A 21,144-nucleotide genomic window follows, 5' to 3' on the forward strand; every position below is an offset into this window, starting at 1 on the left:
TTTAGACATTTCAGCATGTTTCTCCAAAGAATATATTCTCAGGCGTAACCACAACTTTATCATGCTTTTAAAATGTAATGATAATCTCACAGTATCTATTATTTAGTTTACATTTAAATTCCCCCAGTTGTCTTAAGAGAGAGAGAGAGAGAGTGTGTGTGTATGTGTGTGTGTGTGTGTGTGTGCGTATGCAGGGTCTTACTCTGTCAGTGAGGCTAAAGTGCAGTGGCTCCATCACAGCTCACTGCAGCCTTCACCTCCTGGTCTCATGTGATCCTACTGCTTCAGCCTCTTGAGTAGCTGGTAGCTGGTACTACATATGTGCGCCACCACAGCCAGCTATCCGTACCATGTTGATCACTTGAACTCCTAGGCTCAAGTGATCTTTCCAAAGGATTAGGATTACAGGCTTTAGCCACTTTGCCTGGCCTTAAGTGTCTTTGGTAGCTTTGACCCACCTCTCCCCACCAACCATGTGTTTAGGGTTTATTGATTGTCTTATTGTTGAGTCTCTTTTAGTCTAGAGCAGTATGTCTACCATTTTTCTTTTTGGACATTGACTGTTTGAAGAGTATGGCCCACTTTTCATGTACAAACTCCACCTCTCTTTCTCTCTCCCCGCGAAGCACAGTCTTGCTCTGTTGCCCAGGTGGAGTGCATGGTGTGATCTCAACTGACTTCAACCTCTGCCTCCAGGGTTCAAGCAATTCTGCCTCAGCCTAGGGATTACAGGCACGCGCCACCAGGCCCAGCTAATTTTTGTATTTTTAGAGACAGTGTTTCACCATGTTAGCCAGACTGGTCTCTAACCCTTGACCTTGTGATCCGCCTACCTCGGTCTCCCAAAGTGGTGGGATTACAGGTGTGAGCCACCACATCCAGCCCCAAACTCCACCTTTTTAATTTGGCCATTTCCTCATGGTGCTGTCTAACTTGCTTTTTCTGCATCACCTGTATTTCCTATAAACTAGAAATTACATCTGAAAGCTTGATTAGATTTTTTTGAATATATGTGTTTTTTTGTTTGTTTGTTTTAGTGACGAGGTTTCACCGTGTTAGCCAGGATGGTATCCATCTCCTGACCTCGTGATCCACCTGCCTTGGCCTCCCAAAGTGCTGGGATTACAGGTGTAAGGCGCTGCGCCTGGCCTTTTGAATATATTTTATATTGCCACACCTCACCTGGAGATAAAAAATTTTTGACAAGAGTAGTACTTTATAAGTGATGTGGTCTGCTTTGTATCATATCACATTAAGAAGTGGATGAAGTGAGGTTGATTCCCTTTTAATGATGCCAAATTGTTTGATCTTTCAATTCCTTGGTAGTATAGGCCAAGATTGCTCCATTGTAAAGCAACAACATTTTCCTCTTTATAATTAACAAGTAATCTCTGGAGCGATCCTTTGATACCATACAATTACTGTTCTCCAGCAACCTTTCTCCTGATGGTTTTAGCAACTTCTGATGGGTCTCTGAATGCAGGACTGACTTCTAATGGCCTTATAATTAAGCTCAGTTTGTTAATATTCTTCATAACACTTGAAGAAATACTTTCTGCTAACCTAGAAATAATGCTAACTCTGAATTTAAAATTTTGTTTCCTTCAGTTTTTATTTATGAAGTTAATTACTTAGTAGAATAACTTAAGGTCTTTTAAAAAAAACCTGAGCACAGTAAGTTTAGCCTTTTCCAGTTAAAGTAGAGTGGGATTTGTTTTAGGAAAGCTTTAGTTCATCTGAATTTTGAAAGCCTTACATGGCAGCTGTTAAAACAAAACCAGTTTTATTAGTTAGCACTCAGTGTTTTCTTTTTGATCTGTTTCTGCATTTCTTTCTGGTCTTAACAGAGTTAGGATAAGATCAGGTGGTTGAAGTATTTATTAATTGTAACTCAAAAAAGAGAAAGGACTCTTCTTAAAATGTTATTGTTATTTTTTAGACAACATCTAAACATGAGAGAAGGGATTCTTTTTTTGAAACAGAGTCTTGCTGTTTTGCCCAGGCTGGAGTGCAGTGGCATGATCCTGGCTCACTGCAACCTCCGCCTCTCTGGTGCAAAGCCTTAGCCTCCGGATTAGCTGGGATTACAGGCGCCTGCCACCAGGCCTGGCTAATTTTTGTATTTTTAGAGGAGACGGAGTTTCACTATGTTGGCCAGGCTTGTCTGGAACTCCTGACCTCAGGTGATCCGCCCACATCGGCCTCCCAAAGTGCTGGGATTACAGGCATGGGCCACTGTGCCTGGCCAAGGGAAGGACTCTTCTCTGGAGTTTTGCGTTCTAATATTGTTCAAATAGCCACCTTGTATCCTTCACCCACTGCAACTGTTCCTTCACCTCCTATTTAAATAAATTTTTGGTTTATTAACAAGTTCAACTTGAAATTTTAATGAAGTGGAAAGCAGCAGAAAATATTGCTAAAATAAGCTTAAATCTGATAGTGAGGAGAGTGCATAGTTCAGAATATCAGTAAGTTAAAATTTTCATTGATCGAATGAATTTGTTAGGATAAATTGATTTTATATAGTTAAAAAATTTCTTTAATCTGGCCGTATGCAGTGGCTCATGCCTGTAAGCTCAAAAAAAATTTTTTTTCTTAGTCTTTGAAGTAGTTCTGTAAAGAGCACAGAAAGGGAGTGGAGTCATGGGATGTTTTTTGAAATTTGGAAATACTACATTATTATTATTATTATTTTTTTTTTTTTTCTGTGACAGAGTGTTACTCTGTTGCGCAGGGTGAAGTGCAGTGGTGTGATCTCAGCTCACTGCAACCTCTACCTCCCGAGTTCAAGCAGTTCTCCTGCCTCAGCCTCCTAAGTAGCTGGGATTACAGGTGTGTGCCACCATGCCTGGCTAATTTTTGCATTTTTAGTAGCTACGGAGTCTCAAACTCCTGGTCTTAGGTGGTCCTCCTGCCTCAGCCTCCCAAAGTGCTAGGATTACAGGCATGAGCCACCACACTCAGCCTATATCATGTATTTTTTTTTTTTTTAATAAAAAGCTCTTGATCTTTATTATTGCATTTTTTTGAGATGGGGTCCTACTCCATCACACAAGCTGGCGTGCAACGGCACAATTTTGGCTCACTCCAACTTCTGCCTCCCAGGATCAAATGATTCTCCTGCCTCAGCCTCTCCAGTAGATGAGACCAAGGGCACACACCACCACATTTGGCTAATTTTTTTTTTTAATTTATCTTTTGTGGAGACAGGGTTTTACTATGTTGACCAGGCTGGTCTTGAACTCTTGAGCTCAAGTGATCTGCCTATCTTGGCCTTCCAAAGTGTTGGGATTACTGTTGTGAGCCACTGCACCTGGCCTTTACATCATGTGTTGTATGCTGATGGGACTATGCTAGTGGTAAATGTATACAGAGGAAAAAGGATGGGATTGATTAGGCAAGTGACGGGGTTGAACATGGCTTAGAGATAGTGCATCTTTTATTATGGAGACAAAGGGTACTGATCAGTTAGTCAATTTGCTGGTAAAGTGATGAGTAGTTCTCTTTGCATTTGTTTTCATAGCCAGTAGCAAGCCTATCTGCTGAGGCTGTGGGTATTTGTTGAATGCTGACGTGAGATATGAGATGACAAATTTGAAGTGAAATTTTGTATGTTTTTCATCCATGTTTAACTGCTTTATGTTGTAAGTACTCTAGGAAGGGATTTGGGTTTGGGTTTCCCACACAGCAGTGACAGGAAGAGAAGGGTAAGAAAATTGAGAAAGGCAGTGGAATAATAATCATCATGATGTGATTGATCATCCATGAAAACTTAAGCAGAGTAATGAGGGAAGTTAGTCCCTGAGGAGATAATGCGATATTGAAAAACAGTAAAGCTGTAGATACGTGGTACCGGTGGCATCAAATAATTGTTGGAATGGGAGTGTCAGTGTAAGAAAACTAGAATGATGAGAGGTGGTTTGAGTGTGAAATAATGGTTTTGGGGTTATTACAGTTATTGTTGATAAAAAGGTCTATGTTGGGACTGTGAGAATAGATGAAGAGTAGGGTAAGTGGGTTGAAGGGAGGGTGTCTAAAGAACCAAGTGGGGAGGTTGAATGGATCATATGTGTGGATATTGAGGTTGCCAAGAATTTTAATGGGAATCATGGAGGAAAAGAAGTAAACCAGGTACCATAATCTTCAACAAATGTGTGTAGATGACTGGAAGATTAACAGGTAGACAACTAACAAAAAGGGATAGCTGTTATAACTCGCATTATGGCATATGCTTCTAAGGTGAGGATTTGAGGCAGGAGAGATTGTGTTAGGGTGTGCAGTGAGAAATACAAACAACCACCTTTTGGGGGAGCTATTGGCGGGTAGGGTCATATGCATATGTTAAGAAGTATGTGGTCAAAGCACTTTACCTTCTGGAGAGGTTTGGGCAGGCGGGGAAGAGAGTCATAGGGGCCCATTAGATAGGTCTGAATGGGAAGAGAGTTGAATGAGGGAAAACAGGGATATGAGATTTGATGTGGCAGTTGGATAGGCTCTCAGGGGAAGGCAAGTAAGCAACCAGTTGTCCTGACAGCCTAGTCTCTGTAGCTCATTGAGTAGTGCGACAGACCTGTTATATCTGTAGGAACTAAATTTGGCCTAAAAGATAATTTGCTTTCATAAAATGACTTTAGCATTTACATAGGTGAGGAACTTTCTTTGAGGCTTCTCCGGAATTCCTGGACCTTTTTCTTTAGTTTCTGGAAGCTTGTGAGAAGAAAGGGAAACACAGAGACTTGTTGGCTATAATTCTTTCTTTTGTCTAAGACCCTGGACTACTGATCTTCAGCCTCGCTGTTGCTCTGTCTTGAACATGATTTCCTGTGATGCCCCCATGTTGTCCTTCCACTCTTGCGCCCGCCCCCATGTTGTCCTTCCACTCTTGCCGCCCCAGTGACCTCACACCCCTGTCACCCACCCCCATAGTCTGGTTCTTTGCTGCGTCCTTTTCCAACCATATTGCTTGACAAAGTCCGAATATGGGGAGACGAGCTTCAAGAAAAGGATGAGGCATGGGGATACAATTTCTTGGGTGGATCAGTGGGTTCTTGGGAATCGTCTGCTTAATCATTTTTCTTGCTAATCAAAAAATTGTGTACTCAGCTGATGTCACTTTAGAGTCCCAATTTTCCACCGACACTCCTAGCACCTCAGAAATCCCCGTTACTACTAATGGCCCCAGATGTCGCCACAGTATACTCGATATCTTGAGGAAAGACCCTAAATTCACTAAAGACGTAAAGCAGTTTATGCTTGAATTGCAACAGGTGAAAATACTCCAGGAGTCAGTCACCCCTACACCTATTCCTAGAATTAAGAAAAATAAGGGAAGAACAAAAACTTAGAAATCTACTTCCCATTACCCAGGGGCTTCCTTGGGTAGTTTATAAGCTAGGGAATAAATTTTGGTATCCCCCTGAAGGAGCAAATGTTAATTAGAAAATAATTAGACTTACTGATCCTTCTCTACCTTATACGGAAGTAAATAACAAGGACGGAATTAAAATGGTTAATATAGACAGTGTCCATGTCATTTATCATTCCCTAACATTTATGGAAGGGCTTGCTAGAACATGATCTCCTTGGTATATAAAAACAAAACAACAAAAAATATTTGCACTAAAACAGTTAAAGAAAGTAAGTTCATGAATTTCCACGCTGTCCTCTACCTCGTAGTCAAAACTCCATTGACCCTTACCTGTAACCATAGTTAACAGTATACTTGCCAATGTTTGTTGTTATTGTGTCCAGGGACTATCCACTCATCCCTGAAGATAGAACGGACAATGTCTATCACTTGGTCAATATTTAGCTCTTAACCTGTTTTATAATTTTTTAACATTTAGTTATGAAAGCATAATGTCTAACATAAAAGTTAATCATAAATTAATAACCTTTAAGAAAAGAAAGATAATTAAAAACAGTAGAATGTAGATATCTAACGTTTCCTTGGAATCATCTTTGAAACAAACTCTTCTGATTATTCTGACGAATCATAGTACAATGTAATTTTCTGAAGCACAGAACTGTAACTACAAAGCCCTGTTGATGTTTGAATTTCCAGTTTTGTCTGTTCACCTGTCAAAATTAAAAGTATAGAAACCAGGCCGGGCGTGGTGGCCCAAGCCTGTAATCCCAGCACTTTGGGAGGCCGAGGCGGGTGGATCACGAGGTCAAGAGATCCAGACCATCCTGGTCAACATGGTGAAACCCCGTCTCTACTAAAAATACAAAAAGTTAGCTGGGCATGGTGGCGCGTGCCTGTAATCCCAGCTACTCAGGAGGCTGAGGCAGGAGAATTGCCTGAACCCAGAAGGTGGAGGTTGCGGTGAGCCTGGGTAACAAGAGCGAAACTCCGTCTCAAAAAAAAGTATAAAAACCATGAATTGCCTGTAATAAACACACACATCTTTTGGTTGACACAACCTGCAAGTCCTGCTGTCTCCTTCCGCCGACACCTAGCTCACCTTCGGGATCCCCTGGATCCTGCCCGGCTGGACCGCGGCAGTTCTTTGTGTCCATCAGAGAGATGGGCCATGCTTTCTAAATTTTCTGTGAGGTTCCAGCATCCACCTTTTTCTGGTTTCCAGCAGCAGGATGCTTTAGGATAATAATGGGGATGCTAGACAACAGCTGTATTGTGTTCCAATTTATGTTGGAAGAACTTTACTTTTGGATCTTGCACTTGTCCCAGGTTTCTTTTTTTAAAGAGTCTGTTGCCTCTTTTTCTCCTTTTTAGTTTGTCATGTCCTGAGAAACCAGATCTTAGGAAATAAAGTTAATTGCTTTGGGACAGCAAATACTTTTGCTTAAAATTTTATGTTTAAAGGCTCACTAGGCATAATTTTGCTCTCTTGATGCTGTAGTAATGAACTGTTTCACTATTTTACAGAGTGCTTGTGATTTCACGTATTTTTGCTGAACTTGTAAAAGAGACACTTGGATGGTGGATTAACGAGAACACTAACATTCTGTGAAAAATTTCAAATTGGAGAATATTGAATTTTCACCCTAGTCCAGCAGCTCTGCTGCTCACTTAAATACAGATGAATGAAGACCCCATTCGGAAAGACACCTGGCCAGCGGTCCAGAGCTGATGCAGGTAGGCATTGTGGTTCTACACATATTTAAATACAATACGTTTCAAATAAGTGTAAAATTGGGTACTTTCACATAATAGCTGGTGAAAAACTTTGTCCTTTTTTTAGTATTTTATACACGCACGCATATGTTAAGCAGATTTAAGTTTCTTGAAAAGGAGGTAGTCACACAAAATTTATGTATAATCCTCTAGTAAGTTACAAATGTCTAGTAAATTTAGCAAGTGAATTATAAATATATGTTAATAGGATTATAGTGAAAGGAGTTATTTCTTTTGAAAGAGTTAAAGTGAGGTGACATGAGTTAGATTTAGTGAGGTTTAGTATATTGAGAGTAACTTTAAGGAAGAAAGACTTGGAATTTCTTGTGTTTATTTGAAAGAACTTCATTGGTGTGGAAATTTTTATAAAAATTACATTAATTCTTATTTTTATGGTACGTAGTTAATACAACTTGAATAGAAGTTAGTCTTTGCCTGATTTTTAGTTTCCCCAAAATAAAGATAAACAGAATCTTATAGGATACTCTATAAAATAGGTAAGTCATACTTTCTTTGTGACTTGAAAACATTCTTCTCCATTTCAGACATAGATTTGAATGTTGAAAAAAGTCTGTCATAACATGTTAGGGTTCTTTGACAAATGAATCAGAGAATTATCCTAGAAAAATTATTAATAGTACAAACTTGTTTACATGATTTAGAACAATTTCTTTTATTTATTTACTTATTTATTTTGTTTGTTTTTCCCTAATACATATTTTGGTAATTTTCTTTTATTTACTGTAGTAGTTGGAGTTCCTTTGTAGAAAAACCACAAGAATTAAGATTTCTAAGTACCCCTTATCTTTATTTTAGCTTCTCTTTTTTTTTTCTTTAAATTTTAAAAATTATTGTTAGAGATAGATTCTCACCATGTTGGCCAGGATGGTCTTGATTTCTTGACCTTGTGGTCCGCCTGCCTCGGCCCCCTAAGTGCTGGTATTACAGGCATGAGCCACTGTGCCGGCTCTTAGCTTCTCTTTTTGAAGATAATATTCATTTAAATATTTAATATTTGTCAGTGAGATTAATTTGGGCTAGTGATGACTGAAGTTTAAGGCATCTGAGAGCTTATGCAGAATCCTAGCCCTTATTAGCATATAAAGATTGACACATTGTTTAGTCCTCTTGAGCCTTAGTTTTTCTCATCTAAAAAACAAAAATGGGACTCTTTTTTGTTGTTGTTGTTGAGAGGGAGTCTTGCTCTGTCGCCCAGGTGATCTTGGCCCAGTGCGACTTCCGCCTCCCGGGTTCAAGTGATTCTCCTGCTTTGGCCTCCCTAGGAGCTGGGATTACAGGCATGTGCTACCATGTCTAGCATTCATTTATTCATTCTGTGTTTTTAGTAGATATGGGATTTTTGCCTTGTTGGCCAGGCTAGTCTCAAACTCCTGACCTCAAGTGATTCTCCCACCTTGATGTCCCAAAGTATTGGAATTACAGGCATGAGCCACTGTGCCTGGCTGAAAAATGGGACTATTTATTCATTTATCTATTGGGGTTAAGGACTAAATGAGCTGTGAGTCAAATGTTTAGGTAGGTGCCTGGCACTTTTAATACTGTTATTATTGTTGATCATAATGTTTACAAAAAATATTTTTATTTCTTCTCATTAATTGACAGAAATGCCGTCAGGTGTTTATTGATTAGTGAAATCTCCAAGGTCTTTGTCATTTGAAATAGTAATTCCTTTTCCAAAGTTCATGTATGTACAGCATACAGTATTCCAAATTCAACATTCTTTCTTTTTTTATTTTTTATTTATTTTTATTTTTATTTTTTTTGAGATGGAGTTTCGCTTTTGTTACCTAGGCTGGAGTGCAATGGCGCGATCTCGGCTCACAGCAACCTCCGCCTCCTGGATTCAGCCAATTCTCCTGCCTCAGCCTCCTGAGTAGCTGGGATTACAGGCATGCACCACCATGCCCAGCTAATTTTTTTTCTTTGTATTTTTAGTAGAGACGGGGTTTCACTATGTTGACCAGGATAGTCTCAATCTCTTTACCTCGTGATCCATCGGCCTCGGCCTCCCAAAGTGCTGGGATTACAGGCGTGAGCCACCGCGCCCGGCCCATTCTTTCTTTTTTTAAATTTCCATTTTTATTTTGGATTCGGGGGTAAATGTGCAGGTTTGTTATAAGGGTATATTGTATGGTGCTGGAGTTTGGGTTTCTATTGATCCCATCACCCAGAGAGTGAACATAGTAGTTCTAGCGGACAGTTTTTGAGCCCTTGTTACATCCCTCCTTCCCTTCGGAGTTCCCAGTGTTGATTGTTTCCATCTTTATGTCCATGTGAACACAAGATTTAGCTCCAGCTTATGAGTGAGAATATGCAATGTTTGGTTTTTCCTTTTTGCATTAGTTCATTTAGGATAACAGCCCCTAGCTGCATCCTTGTTGCTGCAAAGGACATGATTTCATTCTTTTTTATAGCTGTGAACATTGCTGTTTTCTTTATTGATTTTGAAGTCATCTTCCTAGGAAAATAGCTGGCTAAGTAAGGTGATGTGTAATATAGTATTAGTAACTGAAGGAACTAAACCAAGAGGTTTTTTTTTTTTTAAAGGAGATTGTTAATCCTAACAAGTACTTTGATCTTACATTTTCTTACTCTTTGATATTTTTTATAGCATATGGCATAGGCCTAAAGCCAAAGTAGGTCTGTGTTAATCCTAGTTGACCTGTTAGATATTTTAGCATAAGAGACCATGAGGTTATTTTTCAGTGTTGTGTAATTAAGAAGATACAAGAAAAATAAACCAAAGTGCTTTTCCTACGTATTCTCTCTCTTTTATTTTTATTTTTAAAAAGAGACAGTCAGTGTCTCTGTCTCTCTCTCTCTCTCTCTCTCTCTCTCTCTCTCTCTCTCTCAAATAGGCTGGTGTGTGGTGGTATAATTATAGCTCACTGCAAACTTGAACTCCTGAGCTCAAGCAGTCCTTCTGCATCAGCTTCCTGACTAGCTGGGACCACAGGTGTGTGCCATCCAGCCTGGCGAAATTTTTTTGTAGAGGCGGGGTTTTGCAGTGTTGCCCGGGCTGGTCTTGAACTCCTGGGCTCAAGCAATGCTCTTTCCTCAGCCTCCCATAGTGTTGGGATTACACTCGTTAGCCACTGTGCCCAGCCTCCACCTGTTCTCTTGTATAATTCAACACAGCACCTCTGGTCACCCAAATGTGGGAAGGGGAGGAGTTGCTTCCCACCAGCAACCAAGCAGTTCTGCAGCAGACAACATTTCACTTCAATCCATTTCTGATACTACCAGGAGATAGCATCAAATTTCATAGGTTGAGGGCTTTGTCCCATAAGACTGTCCCCTACTTCTAGTGCCAGTTCGGATGCACATCTGTGTCTCTGGAACTTCTGGACTGAACATCTGTAAATTGAAGTTTCTACCACCCCATCCCTGGGCTCAATTAATTAGCTAGAGAAACTCACAGAACTCAGTGAAACACTTTACTTTTACCAGTTTATTATGAAGGATATTACAAAGGGTACAGATGAACAGCCAGATGGAAGAAAGCGATGCATAGGGCAAGGCGTGCAGGAAGGGGCATTGGTGCACCTACCACCCTCCAGGAAACTCCAAATAGTGTTATGCTGTCTGGAAACTCTTCTAAACCCTGTCTTGGGTTTTTATGGAAGCTTCATTGTGTAGGCATGATTAATTACATCAGTGGTCATTGATGATCAACTCAGCCTTCAGCCCCCGTACCCTCCTGGATACCAGTAGGTGGCTGAAAGTCCTGATCCTCTAGTCATGCCTTGGTCCTACTAGAGACCAGTCCTCATCCTGAAGCTGTCTCTGGTTATCCCATTAGCATCCAGAAGACACTTAGCACTTCCGAGTTTCCAAGGGTATTGGAAGCTGTAAGTCAAGAGGAGGAAGAAGACCAAATGTATATATTTCACAGTATCACAGAAGTATATCCTATTTGGGAAAGATTGCTGACCCCAGGATCAATACTGTTTATAAAATAAAGTCTTTTTTTTTTTGAGACAGTCTCTCATTCTGTCACCCAGGCTGGAGTGCAGTGGCATGATCTCATTTCACTGCAACCTCTACCTCTCGGGTTCAAGCAGTTCTCCTGCCTCAGTCTATAGGTGCACACTAGTATTCCTGGCTAATTTTTGTATTATTTTTTGAGACAGAGTGTTGCTCTTGTTAGCCAGGCTGGAGTGCAATGGCGCGATCTCGGCTTGCCACAACCTCTGCCTCCTGGGTTCAGGCAATTCTCCTGTCTCAGCCTCCTGAGTAGCTGGGATTACAGGCACACGCCACCATGCCCAGCTAATTTTTTATATATATTTTTTTTTAGTAGAGGCGGGGTTTCACCATGTTGACCAGGATGGTCTTGATCTTGTGATCCACCCGCCTTGGCCTCCCAAAGTGCTGGGATTACAGGCTTGAGCCACCACGCCCGGCCCTAATTTTTGTATTTTTAGTAAAGACAGGGTTTCACCATGTTGGCCAGGCTGGTCTCAAACTCCAGGCCTGGAAGGTGTGAGCCACCTCACCCCACGTAAAATAAAGTCTTAATCATTCTTCCTGTTAACATAGATAAATGCTTTGCTGCTTTAAGTTCTTGTATCAGCTACCAATGTGTCTATTGCATACGAAAGAAAAATCAAAAAGGGTTTTGTCTCAAGGAAGCAAGAAGTCCATCCAGATAGGCATTTCAGAGTTGTTTAGGTGGCTCACCTATGCCCTCAGGCAGTTACCATCTCAAAGGCCTTTTCACTCCTGTCTAGTTCCTGGGCTGATAGGACTTAAATAGCTGGGAGCTTTAGCTGCTCAGCTTCCTGGGGCTGACCTTCAAGTAGAGGCTTATCTAGCCTTGGAACTTGGAATTTACACAGGTTCACTTCTGCTGCATTCTATTCATTGAGGCAGTCACAAAGCCTCGCTAACTTTCCAGGGAGGGAAGCATAGACACTATGCTTGATGGGAGAAGTATCAAGGAATTTGTGGCTATATTTTAAAAACTGCTACAGTGGTAAATAGTTTGAGTAGGCAGCTTCCAAGTCTTTGATATAGAGAGTGAATGACTGAGGAAAAATTTGAAAATTAGAATTTTATGATTTCTTTCTCTCATTCAACATAATCAGGAATTTCTGTTTTGAAAATAACTTAGGTTTATCTATAATTGTGTTGAAATTTAATTGGTTGCTAGAGTAGTAGTTTATGCCTAAGGACATTGGGTAGCAAGTACTATTAGGGTATATATGGTAAAATTTTTTTCACAGGTTTTCTCCAGTGTTAGCTTCATTTTAGTTTTTTTAAGCAAACTTTGCAGTATTTTCCTTTTATGATATATTTTAATCATATTGATGGTATAAGGCATGGTAGTCATAGATGGTCATGTACCTACTACTCGAATTTAACAAATATTTTTCTCTTTGTTTTATTTTATTTTATTTTTTTTGAGACGAGTCTCACTCTGTTGCCCAGGGTGGAGTACAGTGGCATGATCTTGGCTCACTGCCAGTTCCGCCTCCTGGGTTCAAGGGATTCTCCTGCCTTAGCCTCCTGAGTAGCTGGGATTGCAGGTGTCCACCACCACGCCTGGCTACTTTTTGTATTTTTTTAGTAGAGACGGGGTTTCACCATGTTCCAGTCTGGTCTTGAACTCCTGACCTTGTGATCCATCTGCCTCAGCTTCCCAAAGTGCTGGGATTACAGGCGTGAGCCACTGTACCTGGCCTTTTTGTTTTTTTTTTTTGAGATGGAGTCTCATTCTGTTGCCCAGGCTGAAGTGCAGTGGCATGATCTCAGCTCATTGTAACCTCTGCTTCCTGGGTTCAGGTGATTCTCCTGCCTTAGCCTCCCGAATAGCTGGGTTTACAGGCACCCACCACCACACCTGGCTAGTTTTTGTATTTTTAGTAGAGATGGGCTTCACCATGTTGGTCAGGCTGGTCTCAGACCTCAACTGATCCGCCTGCCTTGGCCTCCAAAAGTGCCAGAATTACAGGTGTGTGCCACCTTACCCGCCCATTTTAAGAACTATTTCTTTTAAAAAAGTTGATTTTATTTTTATCAAATTAATAAAAGTTTGTAATTGAAGATGTAAAGTAATGCTAAATGTCTTAAAACAAAAAACAGTAGGTACTCTAGAGGTAACAATTTTTAACTCATTTTTATTTTTACTTTCCAAATTTATAAATAATAAGAGTATAGAATTTTTCTTACATATTGACTTGAGGATTTTAGCTCTTCCTCTCCTACTAGCCTTCTAATAATGTTTTTGGCTAAAATTGTATGTATTGTTTCTATTAGAATTAATGTATACATACTGAATACTGTAATGTAGTATAATTACTTTTTTTGTTTGGTACAACAGTTTGCTTTTACTGGAGTTTAGTGATTTTTTTTTTTTTTTTCTATTTCCTTAAATTTCTCAGAAACTTGACCTCATAAACTCCCCAATAGCTTTGTAAGACCTTTCTCAGCATAATTTCTTGCAAAGTCAAATGTGATAATTCATCTGTTAGATGTTTTTCTAGCACCTTTTGTTTTTTTCTAATTTGTGTTGATTGCTGTCTAGACTGGTGCAACATTGCCATTCTGAGAATTCCTTTTTTCTCTCTTTTGCGTTGGATTCTCCTTGTTTCATGAATGTCGTGCCTTTTGTTTTTTGGTTGGTACTCTTATCTGGGTGAACAGGCAATGAATGAATTGATTGCTAAAGCTCAAGTGGGGTATATGGTAGTTTTTTCATATTCTCCACTTTTGTGTGTCTTTGAAATTGTCTATAACAATCTTTGAAAATGTACATGGAAGATAGTGTTTTCAGACTTTGTGTTGATACTGTCTTTATTCTACCCTGATGGTCCTTCCTTTGGTTGGTTAAGATTCTAGACTGGAAATATTGTTAAGTCAAAATTTACTCTGTTTCTTGTCTTTGAGGTTCCATTGTTGCTATTTAGGGAACGTGGGTGACATTTTTATTTCTCATCTTTTGTGTGTGTCCAGTGGGTTTTATTCTTCATTCTTTGGGAACTTTTAGAATTGTCTTTTTATGTCTTGTGAAACTTTATGATAATGCCCGTTAGTGTGTATCTTTTTTCATATTGTTCTACGCTTTCAGTCTTCAGATTAATCCTTTAGGCCAGGTACAGCGGCTCTTAAACTATAATCCCAGGGCTTTGGGAGGCTGAGGTGGGAGGATCATTTGAGGTCAGGAGTGTGAGACTGCCTGGGTGACATGGTGAGACCTCACCTCTACCGAAAATTAGCTGGGTGTGGTGGTGTGAACCAAAAAATAGATTTATTCTGTAACAATGTGGAATTTTTGTTACTTCTTTATCTCCTGTTTCCTCCTTTCTCTCTGAAATGCATGCTACTTGGATATTCTGCCTCTTAGATTGATCTCCCACTGCCCTCCCCCACCCAGTTACTTGTTTCATTTTCCCATTCTTTTTTGTTTTTTGAGATTGAGTCTTGCTCTGTCGCCCAGGCTGGAGTGCAGTGGTGCAATCTTGGCTTACTGCAACCTCCACCTCCCAGATTCAAGCAATTCTCCTGCCTCAGCCTCCTGAGTAGCTGGGATTTACAGGCACATGCCACCGTGCCCGGCTCATTTTTTAGTGGAGATGGGGTTTCACTGTGTTGGCTAGGCTGGTCTTGAACTCCTGACCTGTGATCCGCCCACCTTAGGCCTCCCAAAGTGCTGGGATTACTGGTGTGAGCCACTGCGCCCAGCCCATTTTCCCATTCTTTGGGGGAGCATACTGCCTTTTTATTTCCTCACCTTTTCTGTTTTGTGTGTGTGTGTGTGTGTGTGTGTCTGTGTGTGTGTGTGTGTCTGTGTTTTTTTTTTCATTTCAGTCAGCAACTTAATTTCTATGTGCCTTCCCTCTTACCCCCTCTTTTTCTTTTACCCACGCTGGTCTCAAACTCTTGGGCTCAAGACATCCTCCTACCTCAGCCTTTTAAGTAGCTGGGAATACAGGTGCACGTACCGTTGCGCCCAGCTTTTTTATTCTCATGCTTGTTTATTTCATAGATTGAAGCAGCTTACATTTCTGGAGATATAAATCACTTTCTTTCCTTAATGTAAATTTATATTTTGTAGGAAATGTAGGTTTGCAAAACAGCTACCCCAAATCCAGTTGCTGCACTTCCCCTGAAGCGGGGCGTTTAGATCCTGTTCCACTGGGCAGGGGTAAAATGATTTGTTAGCCGTCCAGGTTAACAGTAAATTCTTCTCCCAAGGCTGGAGCTGTCAAGGCACAGTCTGCATGAGGCTCACCCTGTCTGGCTCTGGGGTGGGGTGGGTTGCTCTGTAGGTAGGAATTGTGGTGGGTGGGGAGTTCAAGGAAGGGTCTGGACCCTAAGACTTCTGTTGGCAGGAGGGTGCTGGGAAAACTCTGCCTTGGGCTGGGGAGTCCCCTCTCCCCTCTTGGGGGAACAGGTGGGAAGGGCGTAAGTGGGACCCTGCTGTCTGGAGGGCTCAGGTCTGAGCAGCAGGGAGCCCTTAGCATCCAGCAGACTTATTGGGAATTTACTACCTGAAGACAAAATATAGGTCTAGGGTCTTTTTTGTGATTTGGGGGTCGGGGCTTCGGTGGGAGCAAAGAGGTGTATGGCCTAAGGTCACACAGTCTGAGAGAAGAGTCCTTGGGATCAGAGGTTGTACAGAAGCACTTTCCCCACCTCCTGCTCATGAGATAAGGTTACCAGGATTGCATTATCATGTTGTGTTTCTCTGGACTCATAGGTCAGGGTTCATAATGCAGCCACCAAGATAGAAGTCACAAATGGGATTCATGTGTGTTAACTGACAGTGGCCTGGCCAGAGGTCAGGGGGCACTAGATCCTTTGCAAGAAAGCTAAGTGATCAACAGGTGAGATGCGAGAAGCCAGGCACATGGCAGCTCACACATACATGGCCTCGGACATGACAAAGCCTTAGCCCTGGCAGGAATCAGAGGGGCTGCTGTAGGACAGGGCATCGTAGATGGGTTTGATCTTATCCAGATAGTCTTCCAACTCCTCTCCCTCCTTGTCCTCTAGATCCAGGGAAGCACCTTCCACAGCAGGTGGCCCTGGAGGTACCAGGATGGGGGATCCCAGGCTTGTGGCTCAAGGGTGTAAGAGTCCTGACTATTTTTCCAAGGTGGGCAGCTCATGGTATCAAGCCTTTCCTGCTCAGTGGATGAGATGCCAGCATCAAAGTAGGGAGTCTTGAGTGGGCTATGCCCCGAGGCCCCCAGAGTGAAGAGCTGGGAAGGCTACACCAGGAGACTGGCAGGGAGGTCAGGACTGTTTGTTTTGAGATAGGGTCTTGCTACGTCACCCAGTCTGGAGCACAGTGGCATGATCTTGGCTCACTGCAGCCTCAGCCTTCCAGGCTCAAGAGATCCTCCCACCTCAGCCTCCTGAGTAGCTGGGACTACAGGTGCAAGTACCGCCATGCCCTTCTAATTTTTATATTCTTTTGTAGATATGGAGTTTTGCCATGTTGCCAGGCTGGTCCTGAACTCATGAGCTCAAGTGATCAGCTGGCCTTGGTCTTCCTAAGTGCTGGGACTTACAGGCGTGCATCACTGCGCCTGCCTATAAATTGCTTTTTTAAAAACCCTTTCTAATATTAGCCGTACTGCTTACAAGTTTCTTTATGTCTCTACTATTCATCTGTTTCATTTGGAGGCTTTCCTTGAGTTTCTTGATCCTAGGGTGATCCTTTAGGAAGGCACCAAGACAGTGGGAAGCTGTCTGTGAGGAAATGGCTATTGTTGCCTGGTAGACTTCTCCTGCCTTACTGGGGAGTCTGTCTGTGAGTGTTTTCTTTGGAGATGGATTGTCATGTGTCCTCCTTAGATAATTATTGCTCATCTCTCAGATTTTCTTATTTCTCTTTCAAGTTTACATTGTCATATTTCTTTCTTTTTTTTTGGGATGGAGTTTCGCTCTTGTTACCCAGGCTGGAATGCAATGGCGCGATCTCGGCTCACCGCAACCTCCGCCTCCTGGGTTCAGGCAATTCTCCTGCCTCAGCCTCCTGAGTAGCCCGGCTCTATTGTCATATTTCTTTACCTGCTGGATCCCCAGAGACGACTGTGTATCATACAAAGCTGAGCTTATAAAATCTGCAGAGCAGCTGGGTGCGGTGGCTCACGCCTGTAGTCCCATCACTTTGGAAGGCTGAGGTGGGCAGATCATGAGGTCAAGAGATCAAGAGCATCCTGGCCAACATGGTGAAACCCTGTCTTTACTAAAACTACAAAAACTAGCTGGACATGGTGGTGTGTACCTGTCATCCCAGCTACTCGGGAGGCTGCTGCAGGAGAATCACTTGAACCTGGAAGGTGGAGGTTACAGTGAGCCGAGATAGCCACTGCACTCCAGCCTGGAGGTAGAGCGAGACTCTGTCTCAAAAAATTAATAAATAAATGAAATTAAAAATAAAATCTGCAGAGCAACAGGAGAGTATCATCTTGGTAGACTCTCAGTGACATTTTCAAACAAAGGTGTGGTGAATACTCTCTTAATGCCATCTGTAAGTTCTTGCAAACTGTGACTTCACGGAAAACAAAACTAGTTTTTTTTCCTCATGAGTGTTATAAGGAAACAACTTTGAACAGTAAATTGACAATATTCGAGGACCTGCTTTACATTGTTTTGTGTAAAGTCTCTGTTTTCAAGAACCTATTGACAGTTAAGGGAGAACTCAAGGGGAGGAGTGAGTCATAGGGTTGGAAGTCAGTAAGTATGATGTAGATGGGGATTGGTTTAGAATTTCTAATCCATATGAGCTGCTGGATCAGACATTGGTCTTTATCATTGGAGCATCTGAATCTACACGAAGTTCACTTAAAATAGTTGGTCTTATTTTGGAATCTATGTCTGAGTAAGCCTCTGTTAAACAGTTTTGGTTATATTTTGTTTCTCTTGCATATTATGTTTTAGTATAGTTTTGGCTGTTTTAGAGTAATAGAATAGTTATTTTATAAATTATGGTTCTATTTTCTTCAACAGTTAGATATAATAAAGCTGTATAGTAAAGGATCTTTTCTCTTTTCCACTGGAAAGTTAGTGATGGGTGATATAACTCCACTTTTGGTGACAAACTGTTATCATTATTCAGTTAATATGTACCCACTTGACTTACTCTTTACTTGCTTTTTCTGCTTAGCAATGTGTGTTGGTGACCACTCTTTAGCAGTATGCAGAGCTCCTCTTGTTTTTTACAGATGAATATTACTCCATTGTGTGGCTGTACCATATTAGTTCATTTGGTAATCCATTATTACTAGACATGTGAGTTGTTTGTAGTCTTCTGTTGTTACAAATAATAGCTACAGTGGAGTGGGTAGGGTACTCAACACCTGTAAATCCCAACACATTGGGAGACTGAGGCAGGTGGGTCACTTGAGGTCAGGAGTTTCCAACATGGTGAAACCTGACCTCTACTGTAGATGCAAAAATTAGCTGGGCATGGTGGTGGGCGCCTGTAATCCCAAGTACTTAGGAGGCTGAGGCAGGAGAATCACCTGAACCCGGGAAGCAGAGGTTGCAGTGAGCCAAGATTGCACCACTGCACTACTCCAGCCTGGGTGAAAGCATGAGACTCTGGCTCCAAAAAAAAAAAAGAAGCTACAGTGACTACGTTTGTCAATATGTCTTGCTGTTTTGTCACTGGATAAATCTCTTGAAATAGAATTGAGTCAAATCTTCAGTTCATGTATAATTTTGTGAGATCTCAGCAGATTCCCCTTCATCGACTCTATTATTTTGCATTCTTTTTTCTTTTTTGGAGACGGAATCTTCACTTTGTTGCCCAGGCTGGAGAGCAGTGGCATGATCACGGTTCACTGCACCCTTGACCTGCTGGACTCAAGCGATTCTCCTACCTCAGCCTCCAAGTAGCTGGGACTACAGACATGTGCCACCATGCTGGGCTTATTTTTGTATTTCTTGTAGAGACAGTGTTCACCATATTGACCAGGCTGTTCTCAAACTCCTGAGCTTTGTGAGCCATGGTGCCCAGCCCATTTTGCATTCTTACCAGCATTAAGATACGTAAAATGTTTCTTTCTCCTCACAGTTTTGCTAGTGACATATGTTGTCACATATGTGGTTTTGTCCATTTTATGGGTGAGAAATGGTGTCTCTGTTCAGTTTTATTTGTGATCTTAGGTTGTAAGGGTCTACTTGGCCTTTCTTTTTCTGTTATTACATCTATTTTTTCCTCATTACTTGCATAAGCTTTTTTTTACATCAGATTTATTAACCTTTAATCTGTGATGGGGTGATTTACCTTCTTATACTTCTGTTTTGTGGAGTCAGTTTCTTGGAAACAGCCTTTCCTGAGTCTCTGGTCTCTCACTTCTACCTGTATGGGTTTGTCAGCCTATGTTACTGTTAGATATAGCGAACTCCAAGTTTCTCTTTAAAGAATTGGTATGTCAATATGTTCAGCCCTCTTATTATCTAATTCTCCATTTTAAAGTTTAACTTCTTGGCCCCTAGTTTCCATAAACAGCTTTCTCATCAGTTCTAATTAGTAATTCACATCTGTACCCCAATCACCTGGTCTGACCTGTTCCATTACCATCCTTCCTGCCAAACTACTAACCCCACCACTCTGGCTCACACCCCTGCTCTCTTTAAAAATAGCCAATTGGAATTAGTTTAGACTGTGCAGTCCAACCCTGGCCAATAGGGGAACAACACAGCTGTAGGGGCTACCTGCATCAGGAATAAGAACCCCTTCCCCTCCCTTGACCAGATGTGTGCTCTCCATTGCTCCATCTGTGAGATGCACCCTTTATAGAAGTGAATTGCCTTGTTGAGAAAAGTAATATTTGAGTGCTACTTCTTGCAGCACCGAAAATTCACATGTAACATTACCTAAGTCATAATGGAACCTTCTGCTCTTCTAGGTTATATCTATGGTTTCTCAGATCTATGTTTATGTTGCTTTTCTTATTTCTTGAGGGGTATCCTTCAATAACTTCCAGAGAACATGTGTATGAAATATAAATTTTAGCCCATATATGTTTGGAAATATATATAATGTCAGTTAATAATTTAGCCAGGTAGGAAGTTCAGGGTTCAAAATCATTTTGCTTCAATATTGAAGATATTACTCTCTTGTCTTTTTGTTTTCTAGCCCAGTTTTGTTGGTTTACTTTAAAGAAATGGAGTCTGTGTTGCCCAGGCTGGACTTGAGGTCCTGGCTTCAAGTGATCCTCCTGCCTCAGTCACCTGAATAGCTGGGACTACAGGTGTGCGCCATGGCACCTGGCTTTATAGCTCAGTGTTGATGACAGAAGAGTAAGTGTAGACTAAAAGTTTTAAAATTTATAATCTTGATTCAGTTTTAAAGTTGCAAAGAGATAATGGGTTTTATTTTTTTAGAGCAGTTTGAGGTACTCAGGAAAATGGAGTGGAAAATAACAGAATTCCCATATATTCCTTTCTCTCTCATATTCACAGCACACCTTCCCCCATCCCCACCCGACATCTCACAGAGTAGTACATTTGTTAAAGTTGATGAACCTACACTGGCAAGTCATTATCACCCAAAGTCCATAGTTTACATTAAGGTTCATTCTTGGGGTTTCACCGCCCTGAAAATCCCTTGTTTTCCCATTATTTTTTTCTCTCACCTCGAATCCCTGGCAAGTGCTGGTTTTTTATTGTCTCCCTACTTTTGTCTTTTCCAGAATAACATAAGATACAGTTGGAATCATACAGCATGGAGTCTTTTCAGATTGGATTCATTCACTTAGTAATTAATGTGCACATAAATTTCCTCTGTGTCTTTTTATGGCTTGAGAGCTCATTTCTTTTTAGCACCAAATAATATTCTGTTGTTTGGATGTACCAGTTTATTTATCCGTTCACCTACTGAAGAAACATCTTGGTTGCTTCCATATTTTGGCAGTTTTGAATAAACCTGCTATAGACCGGAAGTGGTGGCTCATACCTGTAATCCCAGCACTTTGGGAGGTTGAGGCAGGCTGATCTCTTTAGCCTGGGAATTTTAG

At 41.2% G+C, this 21,144-nt stretch overlaps 1 protein-coding gene across 6 annotated transcripts in view; it reads left to right on the forward strand.

The window, feature by feature from the left end:
• The window catches only part of SPIN1 (spindlin 1), an 82,128-nt gene that overhangs the window by 24,891 nt on the left and 36,093 nt on the right, over positions 1 to 21,144 (forward strand). For 4 of the 6 annotated variants that reach the window (XM_035299249.3, XM_035299265.3, XM_035299272.3 and 1 more), the window contains exon 2: positions 6,893 to 7,102. The exons of 1 other annotated variant lie outside the window; for it this stretch is intronic. In XM_035299249.3, the coding sequence (XP_035155140.1) occupies positions 7,051 to 7,102 (52 nt within the window). In that variant the 5' untranslated portion in view covers positions 6,893 to 7,050. Of the gene's footprint in view, positions 1 to 6,892; positions 7,103 to 12,081; positions 12,141 to 21,144 lie in introns of those variants that run through there. One more of the 6 variants, XM_078365277.1, reaches the window with a different exon arrangement.

This window comes from Callithrix jacchus, chromosome 1 (genome assembly GCF_049354715.1).
Source record: "Callithrix jacchus isolate 240 chromosome 1, calJac240_pri, whole genome shotgun sequence".
Taxonomy (NCBI): Eukaryota; Metazoa; Chordata; class Mammalia; order Primates; family Cebidae; genus Callithrix; species Callithrix jacchus.